We start from the raw sequence: 18,859 nt of genomic DNA on the forward strand, positions 1-18,859 counted from the left end.
TGTGCTAAGGGCTCAGCGAGGACCCTATCATTTTCAACATCACATTATGAAAAAGAAGCGGTAACTGAGAGCAAGTGAAGCTAATCAGCTTTTATACTTGAATAAAGACAAACTACCTTGAGCAAAGTAAGATGTGTGGCTTTCACGATTTTCATAGAACAAAATAGTATTGGGGTTTTGGGGGCTGGGTTAGTCACCACATAGGACGAGGTCCTTGGGAGCACTGCTACCTGCGTGGTTTTGGTTGGGCACGGGGCCCTTTCCCACCTCTATAATAGCACACCATCCTCTGTGTTCATCAAGCGGCACACTGATACAAGCACAATTCCATGGTTCTCTGGAGCGAAAGCTGCTCAGAGAAAGGTCAGGCATGCAGAAAGAAAGTGTTTTAGATCCTTGAGTGAAGAGCGCACCACTGTTTTGTGCTTATCGAGACTGAAAAGCTTGCCTGAACCTCATTGAGCCAACCAGTGGCTTCCACAAAAATCTATAGCTGTGATGTCAACACCACTTGAAGCAATTTGCTGAAATCAAGCAATTGCGAAATCAGGCAGTAGTTTGCTGATTAGGCTGAATCTATTGAAGATTGTTTTAGCAGAGGTGTTAACACTTCTGTTTTAGTCTCACAAATCTTTCCACCCTGCAATGTCAAATTTATAATTAAGCAGATGTCAGTGATCACACATTATCTTGGCTGTTTCACAATTCTAGATGGTCTGGGATGTAGGGTAGAAACCTTTAGGGTGTCCGCCTTCCATGAGTTGAAGTAAGGACTGTTCTGTCACATGAGCAAAAGAGTTAAAATGTTGTCTGAAGACAACATACCACAGTCAGAGTTGTACACAAGAGGTTTCATCAGACTGAACATGGTAGATGAATTAGCTCAAATAGTATTGATTTTGACTTAAAAGAATTTAGCAACATTTTTCACCAGAGTTGTGAAGAAACAACTGAACAGTTCAGCTGGACACAGGAGTGTAGCTCAGCAAGGACTTGAATCATTCTCTACTTCTATTTGCGCTATTAAAAATCTGTCCACTAATATGAGCATGTTTTGCCTGTCTAATGATGTGTTTGCATATATGAAGTTTACTTGGTGGTATTATCATTTTGTTTTCCTCCAGGCTCACTCTAGTTGTTGAATGTTCTTTTTTGTAGCTCTCAAGTGGGCATTCTACGAACGTTTACTATAGTTTTGGACTTTCTAGATTGGACCTTTTTAAAAGGATACAGTTGGTTCGCTACATTCATGATAATGTCGATAGAAGAACATAAGCATCCTGTTCTCTGGTGTAACTCTTAGGTAATTTGAAAAAGTGGGCAAATGTTATCTAAAGATAATGTTTTCATGCAGGTGGCAGAAATATACCATGCTGTACTGAGCTGGAGGAGGCTAACTTGGATAACCTATTGCTGAAAGGAATAAAAGGGTAATCAAACCAATGGAAGAATAAGAGGGCACCAATAACTGAGTAAGATTTCCAGAAATGCCGTCCTTAATATGACCAGCTGTATGAGTAGAGAGAGCCACACATTCCAAGATCAGTCAAACATTCCGCATGATCGGGCTTGTCCTGGGAGGATAGCTCAGCGGCAACATGCTCGCCTTGGAAACAAGGCGACACGAAGCAACACAGGTTCGATCCCCGGGTCCGTGCTTAGAAACCTCTGTGTATTAAGCGCGTTATAAATACGCAACTAAGACATATTCCGTTAACAGTTCCTCAATATGAGCGCTTTAAAAAGGCAAAACAATTAAAATAAAATGAGCATCAAACTGCTCTCACTGGATTGTCCTTTGGGATTTTAACATCCAAAGAGAACAATTGAGCACGAACGTTAAAAAAATCTTCCAGAAATTAAAGTAGTTTGGTGGATGATAAACAATTTTCTGATGCTTGTTAATCTGCTTAGAATCGCATGCTGTGCATATAGTCAGACATCTAGTGATAACCACAGAGTATTGCTTCTTGTCTTTCGAGGATCGAAAGGGGACGTTGACATGTGCGTGCCTGTAACACTATCCCTAACATGACGTGTAGTGTACCCAAAGTCCCTCATGATTGATTTTTCCGCCCAGCTAGCTGGTCGCCTTATGCAGAGCTCTTCCAAAAATTGCAATATTGTTGTATTTCATGACCTCCGGTTGTTTTTCTATCATCCTCTGCCTTTTGACGGCTGATTCCTATACCACCAACAAAGACCGCTGAGGACTGAATTTCGACAGCTGGGGCTACGGTCGGCACTGCTGACCATGTGGCCGGGCCTTCTGGCCGGCCTAGACAGTCGGGAGAGTCTCCCTTCTCTTTGTTTCCTTGGTTTTGTCATCACATTTGAGATCCTGAGCTATGGTCACGGCGCCATTTTTAGATTTCGTCCTTCCTGCAAGTCAAAATTCCCATGTAAAGACAAGCACCGCCGGTGCAATAAGTGTCTTCCCCTCGATCACAACGAGGCCTGTAAGCTCCTACATATTAAGACTTTGAAGGAGCGTCGATTAAAGTGGTGGTCGGCCTATGTGGTGTTGCGTGCCGAGAGTAACCCTGCCTTTAGCAGGAGCGTTCTCGCTCCAAGCCGTCCGTCCCCGGCCTTGATGGACGCGACGACAGTGGCGATATGGGGAATATACATCCCGGCAACAGGGACGCACACGATACCCACACAAAGGACACATCCCCCGGTTCTGCTTCGACGGTTCAGTCAAAGCGATCCAAGGCGCCAACGGGTACGTCGGCCAGTTCGGCTGTATCTGTCGGTTGGTACTCGTGATCGGCAGCCCGTCCCGCAACCGCTTTAGCGGCGTATGTCCGGGCAGTCCAAGAGTAAGGGCGCCAGCACCAAAAGCCATGTGGCTGTCGAACGCCTCAGAAGATTGCGTCAACGCCACACAAGGGTCTGGTTGCTCCAAAATCCACTGCACAACCGCCTGCAGAGTCTGTACACCTCCCTGTGAGGGCGAGCATCAGCGATAGTATTGCGAAGATAGTTTCTGCTGTGAAACACAAAGAACAGGCGAAAGACGCATCGAAAGGCCAGGAGGGACAAAGAGATTACTCTGAGAGTCCTGTAACTTTATCTAAAGCTCTAGGTGAGAAATACCGATGTTCTAGGGAAGAGAATCATCTAGAAGAGCCCTTTCCTCATCATGGACCACAGAGAAGTTGGAGGAGTGCATGAACAGACTAGAAAAGTTTGCTGAACTTTCTGAAAGGTTTGCTCCAAAGAGGCCTCATGAGGAGAGCTCTTATATACCTGTGGACAAATTTCAAAGGACTTTTGATCCACATCATGAAGAAGTTATTTTGGACATCACTGATGAGAAATTTCATGTTGATCCATATGCACAGGATGATGCCCCCTTTGGTGATCCTGGCGATGATCCTTCTGATCCCAATCAGGGATGGGAGGACAACCATCCAGTTGACCTTGGGCGTCCCCTACCCCTTAACCCGACGCCTTGTGTATGGACTCCCCTCACTCCCTGACAGTCCATCAGGCATCACCTGTTGGCGACCAGATGGCATTTAACGCTATATTAAAGAAGGCAGCTGAACACTTCTAAATTGCCACACAGGAGGCAGTGCCAGATTCTGAATTTATTGAGGACATCCTAAAAGAGAAGCCTCCTGCCAGCCAGGCTATCCCTTTATTTAATTCTATAAAAAGACACCTTGCTCCTTCTTTAACGCCCGCTCAGACCAGGGCTGTTAATACACGAGTGGAAAAGCTGTTTTGCCCTTCCCCTACTGACCCTCTTTATATTAGGGGTCATTCCATTCCAGAATTCGTTAGTGGTTACGACAACGAGTAAGAGGGCAGGAGTCCCCTTATCCACAGGCGAGGCACTGCCTGATAAAGATTGTAAGAAGCTTTATGCATTGGGGAAAAAGGTTTACTTCTGCGGCAGCATACTCTACACGCATAGCCAACAATACCACACTATTGGCTAGCTACTCGGATGTTCAATGGAACCTACTGCAGGAGCGCCTTCAAGAGGTCTCTGAACCTGTGCATACTCGCTTGCTTGCGATTGTATCTGAATGCAAGCAGGTGAACCACAACATTCTAAAGAATACTTTGGATGCTGCTGAAACAGCGTGAAGGACTTTAGCTCAGGGCACCCTACTAAAACGGCATGTCTGGTTGAAGAACTCCGGGTTCAAGCTAGAAACCCAGGCATCTTAATCAATAAGCCAGTGGAGGAAGCCAACTTGTTCGGCAAGTCTGTTGACTAGGCGCTGAAGACCGACAAAAAGGAACACAAGACTCTGAAAAGTTTGAACCAAATTACTCCTAGGCCTTTTCAGCAGAGAGGTGGAGGTTCTCATCGTTCCTTTCATGGGCAGTCCTACTCTCGCTTTCCTCACAACCAGTACAATTCTGGAAACAATTGGTCCTCAGGTCAGGGATCTAACTCCACTACCACGTACCCTCCGAGGGGTCAACACTGTGGAAAATGAAGGGGGCGTCATTCCACCCCAAGAGGCTCCCTGGACTCCAGTCAAAAATGAATTCCAGATCCGGGGGACGTTTAACATCATGCCTGCAAGCATGAGAGGGGATTACATCAGACCAGTGGGTGCTCAAGACCATTGTCCACGGGTACTCCTCAGTATCCCGCTGCAAGAGGTTGAGATCCTGCTGGAAAAGGGTGCTATCAAAGTCGTCCCTCTTCTACAGGTCAACAAGGGTATTTATTCAGTGTACTTCCTTGTACCCAAAAAGGATCTCACCATGCGCCCTGTGCTAGACTTGCGCCCAGCGAACAAATTTGTAAAACCTCAGACGTTTCATATGGTCACACTGCAAGAAGTAATTCCTCTGCAGACACAGGGGGATAACATGGCAACATTGGACATGAAAGATGCATACTTACATATTTCAATGTTGCCGGCACACAGAAAATACCTAAGGTTCATGATAGAGGACAAACACTATCAGTTCAAAGTACTTCCCTTCGGCATTGCCTCAACCCCAAGGGTATTTACAAAGGTACTAGCAGTTGCAGCAGAACATCTGCGCAGGCAAGCCATTCCAGTTTATCCTTACCTCGGCGATGGCTCATAACAGAGGACTCCTACGGAACATGCTTGCCAAATACTCAAAAGACTATAGACCTCTTATTCAGTCTGGGATTCTCTAGAAACAAGAAGACCCCAGCCTAGACACCAGTCAAGTCAAGCAGTTTCTGGGAGCTTTAATCGGACAGAAGACGGCCTCGTCTTCCCCTCCAACGAGAGGGTTCAAATCTTGCTGTTTCAGATCCCTCAGTATCTAGCCAGTCGAGAGGTGGCGGTACTGTTAGGTATGATGGCGTCCTGCATTTACTTGGTACCTCACATGCATCTGCGCATGCGTCCCAAGCAAGAGTGGCTCAGCAGCCAGTGGTGTCAGTCCAGCGGACAATGGGACAATCTAGTGGTTGTCTCGGCAGCTCTCGTTCTCTCTGCAGTGGTCGAGGGGAAAACCTCTTGAAGGGGGAAGACCTTCACCACCCCCCAGTGGAAGCCACTCTCAGGACGGACGCATCTCTCACGGGTTGGGGGGGGGCTCACCTTCTTCAGTAGACGGCGCACAGAATTTGGTCACCAGAGGTAGCATCCAAACATATAAATCTGTTGGAGCTCTTAGCCGTATTCAATGCACTGAAAGCCTTTCGAACACAGTTGGAGGGGAAGACGGTCCTGATCCTCACAGACAGCACCATAGCAATGTACCACCTGAACAAGCATTGGGGGGGTTTCACTCTACAGGGCTGTCCCAGAACATGTGGAAGTGGGCTCTTGGACACAAGATGTTCCTGTTGTCCCAACACGTTCCAGGGGAACTCAATCTTCTGGCACACAAACTCAGTCTCTCCCAATGAAACTGCCTTGCCCTTACAACATGTTATCTCAGGATAAGGGGGAGACACTTCCTCCATGCCCACAAACTCTGAAATAAGCGCCCTGGCTCCTGAGGTCATAGAGTTTGGGCACCTCCAGCTTCCTCAGAGATGCATGGACATTGGAGGTAAGAAAACCTAATACCCGATATTGCTACTCCAGTAAATGGAAGCGCTTTGTCATCTGATGCAATTCCAAGAGCATCATTCCCATTGACTGCTCACCTACACATATTGCATATTGTGTTGTACATGACTCGCTTACTAGACTCAGGCCTGGTTTTTAATTCCCTGAAGGTTCACTTAGCTGCACGCTGCACTCTCAGATACACTTTGTCACAACAGAAGGTGTTGTGGTGGAAAATACTAGTTATTAAGGCTTTCAAGGAAGGGGTTAAAAGGATTCATCCCCTCCCACACCCCTCCCCCCCCCCCCCATTTCTTACCCGGCTCCCGGATGGGACCTAAATGTGGTATTGACTAGACTTATGGGGTCTCCTTTTGAGCCTATGCATAAAACAAGTCTCAGAAAGCTCTTACCTACAAGACCGCCTTCCTGGTGGCAATCACTTCAATAAGGAGAGTCGGTGAACTACAGGCCCTTTCAGTTATTGACCCTTTTATTACAGTTCACAGAGATGAGGTAGTTCTGCGCACTCACCCTCGATTTGCGCCCAAGTTTATTTCAAAGTTCCCTGTGAAGCAGTATCTAGAACTACCAACTTTCTTCCAGAACCCCACTTACGTGGCGGAAAGAAGCCTGCACACAGTCATGTATTACCTGGATAGAACTAAACCACTAAGGAAAACGAACCAGTTTTTCGTTTCATTGCAGCTGTTAGAGAAGGGAATCCAGTCAGCCATCTTAAGGTGGATTGTCAATTGCATCACACTCTGCTAAACTCTTGCAAAAAGAGAATTGCCCTTCAAGCATAGAGCACACTCTACTCGAGGCACAGGGGCTCCCATACCATTTATTGCAAATTGCCTAGACACTCATTCTAGGTCTGGTTCTCGGATGCGACAAGCAGTACTTTGATATCTTTTCCAACTGTTCCTTCTCACATCCCACCTACAACTCCAGGTACTGCTCGCTAGTCTATGCACATCATGTGATTCTAAGCAGATTAACAAGCATCAGAAGACATGCATTACTTACCGTAATAGCATTTCTGATGATTGTATCTGCTTAGATTCACATGCGCCCACCCTTCCTCCCCGCTCGGATGGAAGAAACGGACATCTTACTACTCTTCTCTCTTTTTCTGTACTCAATCGCGGTAGTCCTAAGGGTTAGTGTTACAGGCATGCCCATGTCGACGTCCCCTTTCGATCCTCTAAAGGCAAGATGCAATACTTTGTGGTTAACACTAGATGTCAGACTATATGCACAGTATGTGAATCTAAGCAGATACAATCATAAATGCTATTACGGTAAGTAATGCATGTCATCAAATCCATTGAGGAAGTGTGATTTAGCAAACATTTCAAATGAAGGGCTTCTGAGTCCGCCATGGGAAAAAGAGTATAGAATTTTGACTCCGCCTACTGCTTTCCCCCATGTGATTCTGTGTGTGGGCAGAGAAGCCCTCATGGCATAGATCATTGAAGACAGACATAGAAGAATCTAAAACCTGGTTTTGGTAAGGGAAAGATCATCAGGTTGATGGGCAAGAATAAGATCATGAATAAATAAACTATTTTTCACTGCCAATCTTGCATTCAATAAATCTTCATGTGCAGGCATATACCAAATCCCAAATCCCTGGGCACAATTAAGGGAAAGCATTTGTGGCTGAGACCACCAGGGCATGCTAAAGAATAGGGATCACGAACAGGCACATTGCGATTCATGCTCTAGCACTGGTGTGGCACCAATGGCAACAAAAGCTGTCAGAGTGTCAGCAATGACACTGTGGGGGTTGCGAGTTGGCTCCCAAGGCAGAGGTACTTAAGTATGTAACAAGGTATTAAAAAATATTGTGCAAAGAGCAAAGCCACTAGGATAGGCAACCACCTTGCATGATTCCTCTGCAATGCCCTCAATGAAACACACATTTCGAAAGAGCAGATGAACAAGTTTACTATGTAACTGACCATGCCACCTTTTACAAAAATCCAGCTTCACCTAGGGCATTTACAATTGTTTTACAAGCTCTCAGATCTTTCTACAAACTGATCAAGTCCTTTCATGGCTCAAGGGATCTCAATGGATCTGTTTCTGTTTCAATGTGCGGTTTGAGGCATTGGGGAAACGGGATATTATCTTCTTCCTTTTCATGAAGTAGGGATGTGTTGTGCTATACACGTTTAAAATGTAATTTATATTGTCTAGAATGATTTTTAATATTGCAAATGCATGCAGATGTTAATTGGCGATGTGTGTTTGGTTTAGACATAAGTGTGTAGTAATTGATTTCTCTCTTTCTTAAGAATCTTGTAATAGCTCAAGCAAAGGTCGATGAAGCAAGGAGGGAATTGGTAAGCACTCCAGGGGAACGTGTGAAAATGTGTATTGTCTTATGATGGTGTCATCTTTTATCTTGCCTTATCTTTTTTTTAAAGCGGCTGTGACTTTGTAGTATCACTTGGAACTTGTGTGCTAGTCCCTGCATATCCCTACATTGATCCTTCTTTTTTTGACTAGGTGATCAAGATGGAATTGAATCCTTGTACGAGTAAATGGCTACAGAGATCATACAAGTAATGGATAACTAGACGAGGAAATAAGATACTAGATGGACGGCTTCATCACGAGTTTGGCGGTAGCCCTTAAATGCGGCGGTGACAATGTTACCGCCGCATTTAAGGGTCCACCCAATCTCCTGTCTGGCGTGTTTACCCCCTGCTCTGAGCTGGGGGTAAACACACCAGAAAAATGGCAATTTTCGGCACAATTACTGCACGGTTGTTGCGCTGAAAATTCCCCTGTGGAATGAGGCTTAACGATTGGCGCCCAACCCGTGATCTATCGGTAATACCACCGGACGGGTGGTGATCCCAACTGGGATGCCGCCCAACTCGTGATCAGGCCCAGAGAAATAGAAGTCTGGCTGTACAAAGGGGCTAAACCATATTGGTCAATGGAGCCCTATCCAGATTTGTGAGAGTACTTCTCGATTATCACCAATGACCATTGTTCCCTCAAGATGTGCGCTTGCCCAGCTTCCTTCTGGGTTCCGCCCAGAAGGTTTTTAGCAGCGCACACAGACGATTCTCGCCTATTCAATAAGATTTAATAAGTCATAAGGCACAGTAATTACCTGAAATGTTCTTTCTCTTAAAATAAGCAACTAGTCTTGATATTCTGCTCATTTGAATTACACTACTATGCAAGGGTCACCGTAAACACCTAAAATCCTGAACAGCAGAATACACAAACAAGAGTGTTAGGCAGAAACCTGTGCAGTTCCCTTAGGGAACACTGCAAAAGATTTAGGACTACAGGTGTTAGCAGTAAACCCACTTGGTAGCAGTCTGTGCCACCCAGATTTACCTGGTACCTGTGGCTGAGCAGTCAGACTTCCCTCAAGAAGAGTTAGGCAGTATTCAAAGTATACACAATAGGCACTCAGAGTAATACAAACAAACACTGACCAGAGCTTTGGTATCAAAGTATATAATTATTTATTTAAAAACACACTGTTTGAAACACTCCAGCATTCTTATTGTAAAACACTCTAAACACAGTTACTATTATAATATATACAACCCTTATTCCTTATCAGATAAGTCTTAGTAAAACACCACTTATTTTCATACAGAGGTGAGCGCTTAACTAGATGGCACTCCAATAAGTTTGTGAAAAAGGGAGGGAAAAAAGACAGAATATGGAAAGGTACACCACTCTAAGATTTAGGAACACTATTAGCAAGGCAGAAGAGCAAAAAGGCACTTGTGAGCCAAAGTCCATAGGCTGGGCCCACTCTTAGAGAGGGCAGAGCACAAATGCGCCCAAGATCACACAGTTACACTAGGCTTGGAAAGTCTTGCAGAGAGTTCGAGAAAGTGTTTAGAGAGGCTCAGAAAAGTTTAGCCAGGGTGTCCCAGGCTAACCCAGGTTCGAAAGCCAGGGGCTAAATCTACCACGTACAGTCGGTGGCAAGGGAATCCAGGCGGGACACAGTACCTTAAGTGGGAAGGATCCTCCAGCAGTGGCAGTTGTTCCTGGCAGTGGGTGCAAGTCTCGTTGTCGTCCAGGGGAAGAGAAGATCTCGACCTGGAGGAAAGATGAAGGTCGTTGCACTACCAGGGAAGAAACCAGCCGCAGAGTTTTCCGGTTAAAGGTAGTAACCTTTAATTCCCGGTCGTGGTAAAACGTGCCCCAAAGCCCGGCTTTTATGCAGAAAACCCCCATTCACTCAGCTTAGCTGTCACTCAAACATGCTAAGTGGTGAGCTGGCCGGCTCACCACTTGGGCCAATCAGGACGGAGTGCGACTGGAGTTGCCTAGGCAACTCAGTCCAGGGTGCCTAAATCCCCCTCGAGCCCTCCTAAGTACCCCAGATAGAGTGGCACCACTTTGGAGGGCCTCTGTGGAGAATCCTGCCAAAAAGTGGAACAAAGGGCTCGACTTGGGTTGGAGTCACAGAAAAGAACACAAACGCCATTTTAGAACCGAGTTTTGGCAAAAAATACCAACCGGAGAATTAATATTAATTAAATAAACCGGCGGTATGTTCGAGGCTATCGTAATTAAATAAATAAAGATAATAGCCTCGAACAATGGGAAAATCCCATAGAGAAATATTTGCGGTTGAATATAAAAAGTAGTATCCACTGACACCAGCCAAAACTTGATCAGGGGGACGGAGACGTGCCCCCTCGACTAACAGACCCCGGGGCAATTGAATTGCCCCAGCCAGTACGTCCACAATATGATGGTTTGTACTGGTTCTGTTCAGAATTCAAGACTAGTCAAGTCAATGGTGACTTTACATACCCTGGGAGACAGTAGTCAGTCCCAGGGTATGGAGTCTATACTGGGGAGTCACTATGACACCCCTGAGTTACTGCACTGAGGGTGCTGTGTAACACACATCACAAAAACACATGAAGCCCTATGGGGTAAAAGACCCCATAGCCCATTAAACACATCTAGATTCAAAGAAACACACTCAAATCATGCCCAAGAGTGAGGGTAAAAGAGTCTCACTCTTGGCAGGAGAAAAAAATAAACCCCAAAAAATCCAGCAAAGCTGCTGGGGGACTCACTGGGTTAGGAAATTCAGCCTAAACAGAGAATTCTCCCTAACACTGAGGTAAAAAACTATATGAAAACTGATTCAATGAACAGAAGAATCTAACCAAGATATGCCTGCATGCATTAACCAAATAATGTTCCCTTGCCACCCAGGACTCCTAAACTTGACTCTACCACACTTTTACCTTATGACTCTAACTTCTGCTCCAGAACACATTAAGATACTACCAGACAACCTTGACTCTTCCTCGCTTGGCTCTGCGAAAGGTTAGCAGAAGTGTTCCTACATCCACCTGGTTTATGTTGGAATATGAATAACGTTCACATGTCAGAATTTCTGTTACTCATTGTGTTTTAACAAAAGCGGCACGCACACTATACAATCGAACTACTTGCTCAAATATCGAATAATGACTGTAAGTAAGAAGGCTACTTGGATGTGTAACATTATCCCATACTTCCTCTTCTTTGTACATATGTCACGGAAGTGCTTTGAAGTGGCTCCCTTGCAAGTTAACGCATTATAAAACCAAATATTAATTTGCCCTCATTTGAGAAGACAAATGTGATGCTCAGCGTCTCCTACTTTAGCATCACTAACATTGCCTGTTAAGTGGAGAGCAGAATTGCAATATCATTTACTTTGCCTACAATGGATAATGGGTATCGACTATGCCTGGGATTACTCGTCCATAGTATCACGGCACAGGATATTCAGACATGAGCATGCTTTTCACACAATCTGCATCGTTTCCAAGTGTTCAGAGATCCTTTGGGAATAGACCTTCACACATTATATGGTAACTCGCTGCTATACAAAAAATGGTTTCACTGGGCACTGCATAATCCTACACAATGATACAGGGGTGGGCTATGCTGCAAACAATCTTGTATGCACTGCAAAATAATTGTGCACATGCAGAGTCATGACATTATTAGAAATGTACATAATATGTTGAGGCATTATAGATGCCTTGCATACAAAGTATTGTGGGTCTGCAAATATCCCAGTGAGTGTTTACTGCTACAATCCCTCACTTTTTACAGTACTCTAGCAACTAGTATTGGAGGCTAGCACAGGGGCCGGTGAAGGGTATGGTTGGAAGAGCACAGGTCCATCACTCCTTGGGGGTGATGAAAAAAGCAGCACATTTTAAAAACCAAGTCATACGTTTCGGCAGTAGACTGAAGAAAATATGTTGCTTGTTTGCTGAAGGATAGGAAAGTCTCGTACCCGTCTAGACAACAGCACCTTTTTCTTTCTATGCTCAGCTGCTGAGGGCTTTTCAATATAACCATGTGTTCTGTGTGTATCGTCTCTAGTATCCCCTTCCATCTTATTTAAATGATAACAAAGAATTACAGAAGAGGGATCCATAGTTACTGAAGAAGGCACACAGTTGTATCTCTGATGAATTGATGCTATTAACTTCAAAGGCATATATGTTAATTTCTTCAGCAGGGCTCCATAATAAACCTCAGTAAAGCTCTTGTTTAATTTTGTCTTGGCTGTGGTGAGGAAGGGTCGGCAAAACTATAGACTTTATTATGTGACCTGTCATTTCACTTCCTTTGTCAGGGGTCTAGTCAGATTTTGCTCCCTACTTGGAGTTGAATGATTTTTAATGGAGTAAAAAAGTAATTGGCTTTGCCAATAGGGATACTTTCTGCTTATCAAAAGATGTTCTTCACCTTAAAATTCCTCTTGAAATCGGGCATTAATATTAGAGTGCCTTACTATGCCAGTGCTTTACTGGTCACTAATTTGAAAAAATATCAGTGGAGCTTTGTGGGTTGAATCAACAATATGTTCATTGTTTCTTGTTTTTGTTAGGCACATTTTCATTTATTTAGGGGGCAAAACTTGATGGTGCATATGTCTCTTAACTGTATGTTATAACTACCCACAGGAGAACGTTAGTGTGGATAGTAAGCAGAGGCACAGGAATTATTTATCATATTTCGAGGTGGTTATTCTGATGTAATTTTCATCCTTACAGAAATTATTAGAAGCATGTTCTCCTGCCGGTTGAATTACTTCATTAAAGTAGCACTTGAACACCTTTCAGCATGTTTGACACATTTCTTTAATTGCCATTAATCATTCTGCAAATGTTGTATTCTATCAGCATTTCTTGACCGCCACATCAGTTATGACAAGAGATATGTGTGTTTTGTAGTACACATGAGGGATTATCCAGTGGCATAAAACGTTTGCAAGGTACTGTGGCAGATGTTAAAGTCTTGGACTGGTTGATGAGTTTTCTGTATAATCACATATGCCATATTTTATTTTACCCTGTGTGTTGGGGAAAAAGTGTTGCAAGATTTATCAAGAATTGCAGTTGCTGGGAAGAGGAAATTCCTTTTCAAACGCTCTTCGCGACGGTAGTTCACTAAATACACATGCTCACAAAGTGGCTTACCTCATTCAGTTGCGCACATGGAAAATAATGTGCACACAACAGCCAACCAGTTCTGCACATAGAGAAAAATAATTAGAGGGATCATTGCCAATGACCATACTGGATTACTCTAACAATCTGAAAAAAAATGTTGGTTGGGAAAATAATTTTATTTTGTGGCTGCTCAAGTATGCTGCTGGTGGTGACATTGCAAGAAAAACATGGGTTTAAAGTTCAGTATGCAAAGTATGTGTAGGGTGTACGGTATGTAACCAATTTCTCACACTCCCTTGCTCTTACTGTTTATTATTTGTGCTTAAATAGACTTGCACAGTCTTAAACTTTATAAAAACTACCTTAAATCACGATCATCTGTAAACCAACACTTCCAGTTGTTTGGTAGAATGTCCATCTTGTGTGATACTCTCCTCACCTGGTGCACTTTTGCTGTACTATTGGATCTTTTATGACTCTCATGAGTAAGTGGAAATCCTTTTCTTTACTCACCCATTCTCTTTTGTACTCTGGGCACCCCTTTTTTGGATTATATTGAGGCTACGTTCCTCCATAGTTTCTATGGCATCTATAATTTCTTAGTGTAGCACACAGCAGTATTACTGCAATCTCTTTGAGCTTCCTGCTTTGTTTTTATTTTTATTCTTATCAAGAATTACTGTTCCAAAAGATAGGAGGGTACTTTTTATCCTACCTACACTTTTCTTGTGAAAGCAGCACCCCTCACCTTATGTGGAGTGCTGAGGGGACACTTTGTGTATCTTTTTACATTCTCCTGTAACTTTTCGGTTATAGTAACAAATCCATCTGAGTGGCAGTGGCATTGGATACTTTTTCTACCAATTTTGTGAGACTTTCAATACAGACTGCATTCGCAGCTGCAGTCAGAGACCCATGGGATGCCATTGATCCGAAATAGTTCCTGTCTTCTTTTTTCACCAAATCACAATGGTTTGTTCTTTCTTGGTCCTTCTTCTGCCGTGATGGGTGGGGGAGGTCCTTGTGTGTCTTTTGTCTTCGCCGGGATCCTTTTGTGAATCCTGCCCAAAGGCGCCATTGTATCTGGGAGAACAGGAAGCTGGGAGGACTCAAACTTCATGGGTCTTTGTCCTCCATTGTGTCTGCTTAGATCCAGTTCCTATTGAGAGGCTGGCTGTCCCACCCCAAGGGAAATTGACAGCATACATGTTGAAGAGCTGTGTTCCTGCACAAAAGGCAAGGGTGTTGATGCTGAAGCCAGAATCGACCACTGTAAGATTCATTCTGAAGAGGAGGACATATGCAGCTACCTCTAGGGACCGCCAGAACCCTCTTAGTGACCACTGCTGCAGCCATCTTTTCCAAGCGACAGGGATGCTCTGATCCGGATGACTTCATCCTTTAGTTTGGCGGAACCAACCAGTCTAAAGATAACCTGCATTTCAAGCCACTCCATGATGAGCTGTGACCTTCACCAGTTGCAAACCGCCTTTAGCCCTGGGAACTGTGGCCATTGTGCAGTGCATCGCCCCTTCAAATATGAAATCCTTCCGAAACTTTGGCGGACTCCTTCCAGACCTCCAGAGACAAGACTGCGCTACTTGAAGTCCCGTCATCTGAAGGCTGGGCCGATCAAGCACGCTGAATTAACCGGGCGGTAACTGTACTTCACTGGTGCTTTGAAAAGGGCGCCAGAACTACAGAACCTAGAAGAATCCGTTGCTGAGAGCCTCTCCACTCAACTGCTGCTGCGAGATCCCTCCAGTTTGTTTGTTTGTTTGTTTGTTTATTTATTTGTATGGCGCACCTTACCCAGGGGCAACAGGGCGCAGGCAAAAGATAATTCGAAGCTTACAATGTTGCAGAAATATACACTTTGAAGTAGTAATAAAAATAGTCAGAATTACAGGAATAGAAAATATACAAATCTTCATACATACAAAGTCAATATCTATGCAGGGGTAAGTATACAGATATGTACAGGGCTGTTAGAGGTGGGTAATCCTGATAAAAAAATATTTAGGATTACAGGAATAAGAGGTATACAAATCTTCAAACATGAAAAGTCAATATCTATACAGGAGGTAAGTGTACAGATGTGTGCAGGGCTGTTAGAGGCGAGGGCCGAATCCCGAACAAAAGTATCACTATCTATGCATAGGTGTAGAAAGTGCAGCTAAATACAAGGGTTATTGGAGTTAAGGTGACTGATGAGGTGTCTTCTAAAGTGCAAGTAAGGTTGGTCAGCTCTTAGGTTGTGTGGCAGAGAGTTCCAGAGTGTGGCAGCTTTCACCGGGAAACTGTTCCCACCAATGGTGGAGAGTTTGAATCTGGGAATTATCAGACGGTTGGAATTGATAGTTCTTGTTTGTCGGATGGAGGACTTTCTCTTTACCTTGTCCATCAGATAACTGGGGGCGGCATTGTTGAGGGCTTTATGGGTTAGGGAGGCCAACTTTAGTTTGATTTTGTTGTCTGCAGAGAGCCATTTCTGTTGGCGTCTAGTGGTTGAGATATGATCTCTCTTGTTAATGCCGAGGGCAGCTCTCAAGGCATTGTTTTGTAAGATTTGGAGCCTGTGGATAATGGCTTTGTTAGCACCGCTATAGAGGGCATTACAATAATCAAGCCTAGATAGTATGAGTGCTCTTGGCAGGATCAGGCAGCTGTCATTGGATAAGAATGGTCTGCCTGCCCTTATTAATTTGCAAGTGTACGCAGTGGTAGATGCTAGTGAGTTGACCTGTTTAGTGAATGACATAGTGGCATCCAGATAAAAGCCAAGGGTTTTTACTTCCCTGGATACTCTGATGAGATTGCCATCTATGTTGAATTCGGCATATTCAAGGCCTAGTTTGTTGATATTAGCAGGGGTACCTAAGATGATGAGCTCTGTCTTGTCATCATTCAGGCATAGACCATGAGTTGCCATCCATGCCTGAATGATGAGATATACCCTATTCACCAACTCTCTGTCCTTACTGTGATCCCCTGAAAGTGGGAGGAGAATCTGAGTGTCATCAGCATAGTTAGTGTAGGTGACACCCAGATGGTCCAGATCGTCGAACAGGGGTTTGGTGAAGATGTTATATAGTGTGGGGGAGACGCATGAGCCCTGCGGGACTCCGCAAGTGATAGGAGAGGGGTCTGCTGCTGCTGAAGGGGAGAAGACTCTCATAGTTCTCTCACTCAGAAAGGATTCAATCCATTTGATAGCTTCTGGGGAGAAATGAGCAGCTGAGTCATGGTGTCTGCAGAGGACCTTGTGGTCGACGAGGTCGAAAGCCGCGGAGAGGTCGAGTAAGAGGAGGAGTGCTGTCTTGCCCTTGTCCCTCAGATCATCAATTTGGGTTTTCAGATCGATGAGGGCTGTTTCCGTGCCGTGTAATGGGCGGAAACCTGATTGTCTGGCGCCTAGTAGCTTGTGTAGTTCTAGGTATTTTTGAATCTGGACATAGGCAACTTTGTCCAAGATTTTGAGTAGGAAGGGTACCGTTGTGATGGGTCGGTAGTTGGTGGGGATGAGGGGATCAAGCGTCTGTTTTTTGAGGAGGGGGAGCACCCAAGATTGTTTTAAGTTGGAAGGGATACTGCCTGAGTAGAAAGAGGCGTTTATAAGTTTAGAGATAAAGGGCGACAGGTCTCTGGCTGCGTCCTTTATTATGTGAGCAGGGCAGATATCGCCTTTACAGTTTGATGGTTTAAGAGAGGATGATTTTCTCAACCTCAAGGGTGGTGGTTTTAGAGAAGGTGAATGAGTTAGTGTGTGTACTTGGTGAGGCTTTGGGCGGAGATGTGGGAGGGTTAGTGAGGTTTAGGGAGTCTTTTTTTAGTTGAATTTTATTTTGTAGGGTGTTTATTTTATTTGCTAGTGCTTGTTGGATGTCTGTGCACCAGGTCTGGTTCTTAGTGCAGGTGTCAGGTGTGGCAATGGGTGACTCAAGTTCCTTCAGTATGGAGAAGAGCTCCTTCATACTTGAGTTGGAGTTGGCAATGCGGATGTTATAGGAATTCCGTTTAGCTAAGCAGATTTCAGCTTTGTAATGACGAGAGATTGTGTCCAGGATGGCTTTCTTTTCACTGGAGGGGCATAATTTCCAATCAGCTTCACATTTTCGCTTTTTTAGGCGGAGGGCTTTGAGTTCGGGTGTGTACCATTTGTTTAAATGGGTTTTAGGCTTGCTGGTGCGAAGTTTGAGTGGGGCAATTTTGTCCATGGTGGTTAACATGATTTTATTATATTTGTGAACTAGTGTGTTGGGATCTAGATTGTCTGGCAATGCGTTTAGGGTTGGAAGGATAGCTGGGATGATTTTTTCTATTGAGATATTTTTCTAGTTTCTTGTGTGGCAGGGTGGTGCCAGTGACACGGTTGTGGTAGGTGATCTAGAGGTCAGTAGGTTAAATGAGACCAGCGAATGGTCGGTCCAAGGTAGTGGTGTGGTGGCGGAGATGACCGCTGAGCAATTAGCATCAGCAACACAGTCTAGGGTTCTACCCTTCAGGTGGGTGGGTAGGTTGACTTTTTGTGAGAGTCCGAGTGATGAGATCGTATTGGCTATGGTAGAGGCATGTATGTCTGCTGGGTCGTTGAACCCTAAGTTAAGGTCCCCTAGTAGCAGTAGTTGTGAAGTGGTTTTCGCATTGTTAGAGATTAGGTTGTGTAGATCTTCCTCGAAGGTTCCGAGTGGACCTGGTGGTCTGTAGATCAGGTGGATAGTGAGGGATTGGGTATTATTTATGGGGAGTTTGGCGGTGAGGGATTCACACGATTGCAGAGTTTGGGTCGGGGCTAGTCTGAGAGCTAAGCTTACTTTAGATATGATGGCGATGCCACCGCCCCGGTTACTTACCCGGTCCTGCCTAGATATAGTGTAGCCGTCTGGGATGGCCAGCATTAGAGATGGGCCTGCTGCATTGTTGAGCCACGTTTCAGTTAGAGCAATAAAGTCTAATTTATCTTTGATAATTAGGTCTGCTTTATCAAGGGCATGTGCGACCAATGATCTGGTATTGAGGAGAGCTCCTTTGTAGGAGTGTACATCCGTTTTTACCGAGGTGTTTGTATGAATGATAGGTTTGGACTTGGTTGTGGGGATAGTGGTGCCTTTGGTGGAAATTTTGGCTTCGCATTTGGAATCAGACAGGAATCTTCGGGGCGGTTTATAAAGTTTAGAGAGTCTAGCGTGAAGTTTGTTGTTTCTTTCGGTGGTAGTGCAGGGGTGGGAGGCAAAAGTTGTAGGTCCTGACTTGCAATGATATCTTGGGTAGGAAGGGTCAGGATAGTACCTAGTTGTGTAGGAGTCGTTGGTGAGACTAGTGCCTGGCTGGGGAGGGAGGGCTCCTGAGTCAGTATCCTGGATGGGAATGTCT

The 18,859-nt window shown here is 44.6% G+C and overlaps 1 protein-coding gene across 5 annotated transcripts in view; it reads left to right on the forward strand.

The window, feature by feature from the left end:
• Nucleotides 1–18,859, forward strand: part of HAUS1 (HAUS augmin like complex subunit 1) — a 590,023-nt gene that overhangs the window by 446,056 nt on the left and 125,108 nt on the right. For 4 of the 5 annotated variants that reach the window (XM_069626901.1, XM_069626903.1, XM_069626904.1 and 1 more), the window contains one exon: nt 8,318–8,365. The exons of the other annotated variant lie outside the window; for it this stretch is intronic. In XM_069626901.1, the coding sequence (XP_069483002.1) occupies nt 8,318–8,365 (48 nt within the window). The remainder of the gene's footprint in view (nt 1–8,317; nt 8,366–18,859) is intronic. 5 annotated transcript variants of the gene reach the window in all.

Source organism: Ambystoma mexicanum, chromosome 6p (genome assembly GCF_040938575.1).
Source record: "Ambystoma mexicanum isolate Mex_15411 chromosome 6p, UKY_AmexF1_1, whole genome shotgun sequence".
Taxonomy (NCBI): domain Eukaryota; kingdom Metazoa; phylum Chordata; class Amphibia; order Caudata; family Ambystomatidae; genus Ambystoma; species Ambystoma mexicanum.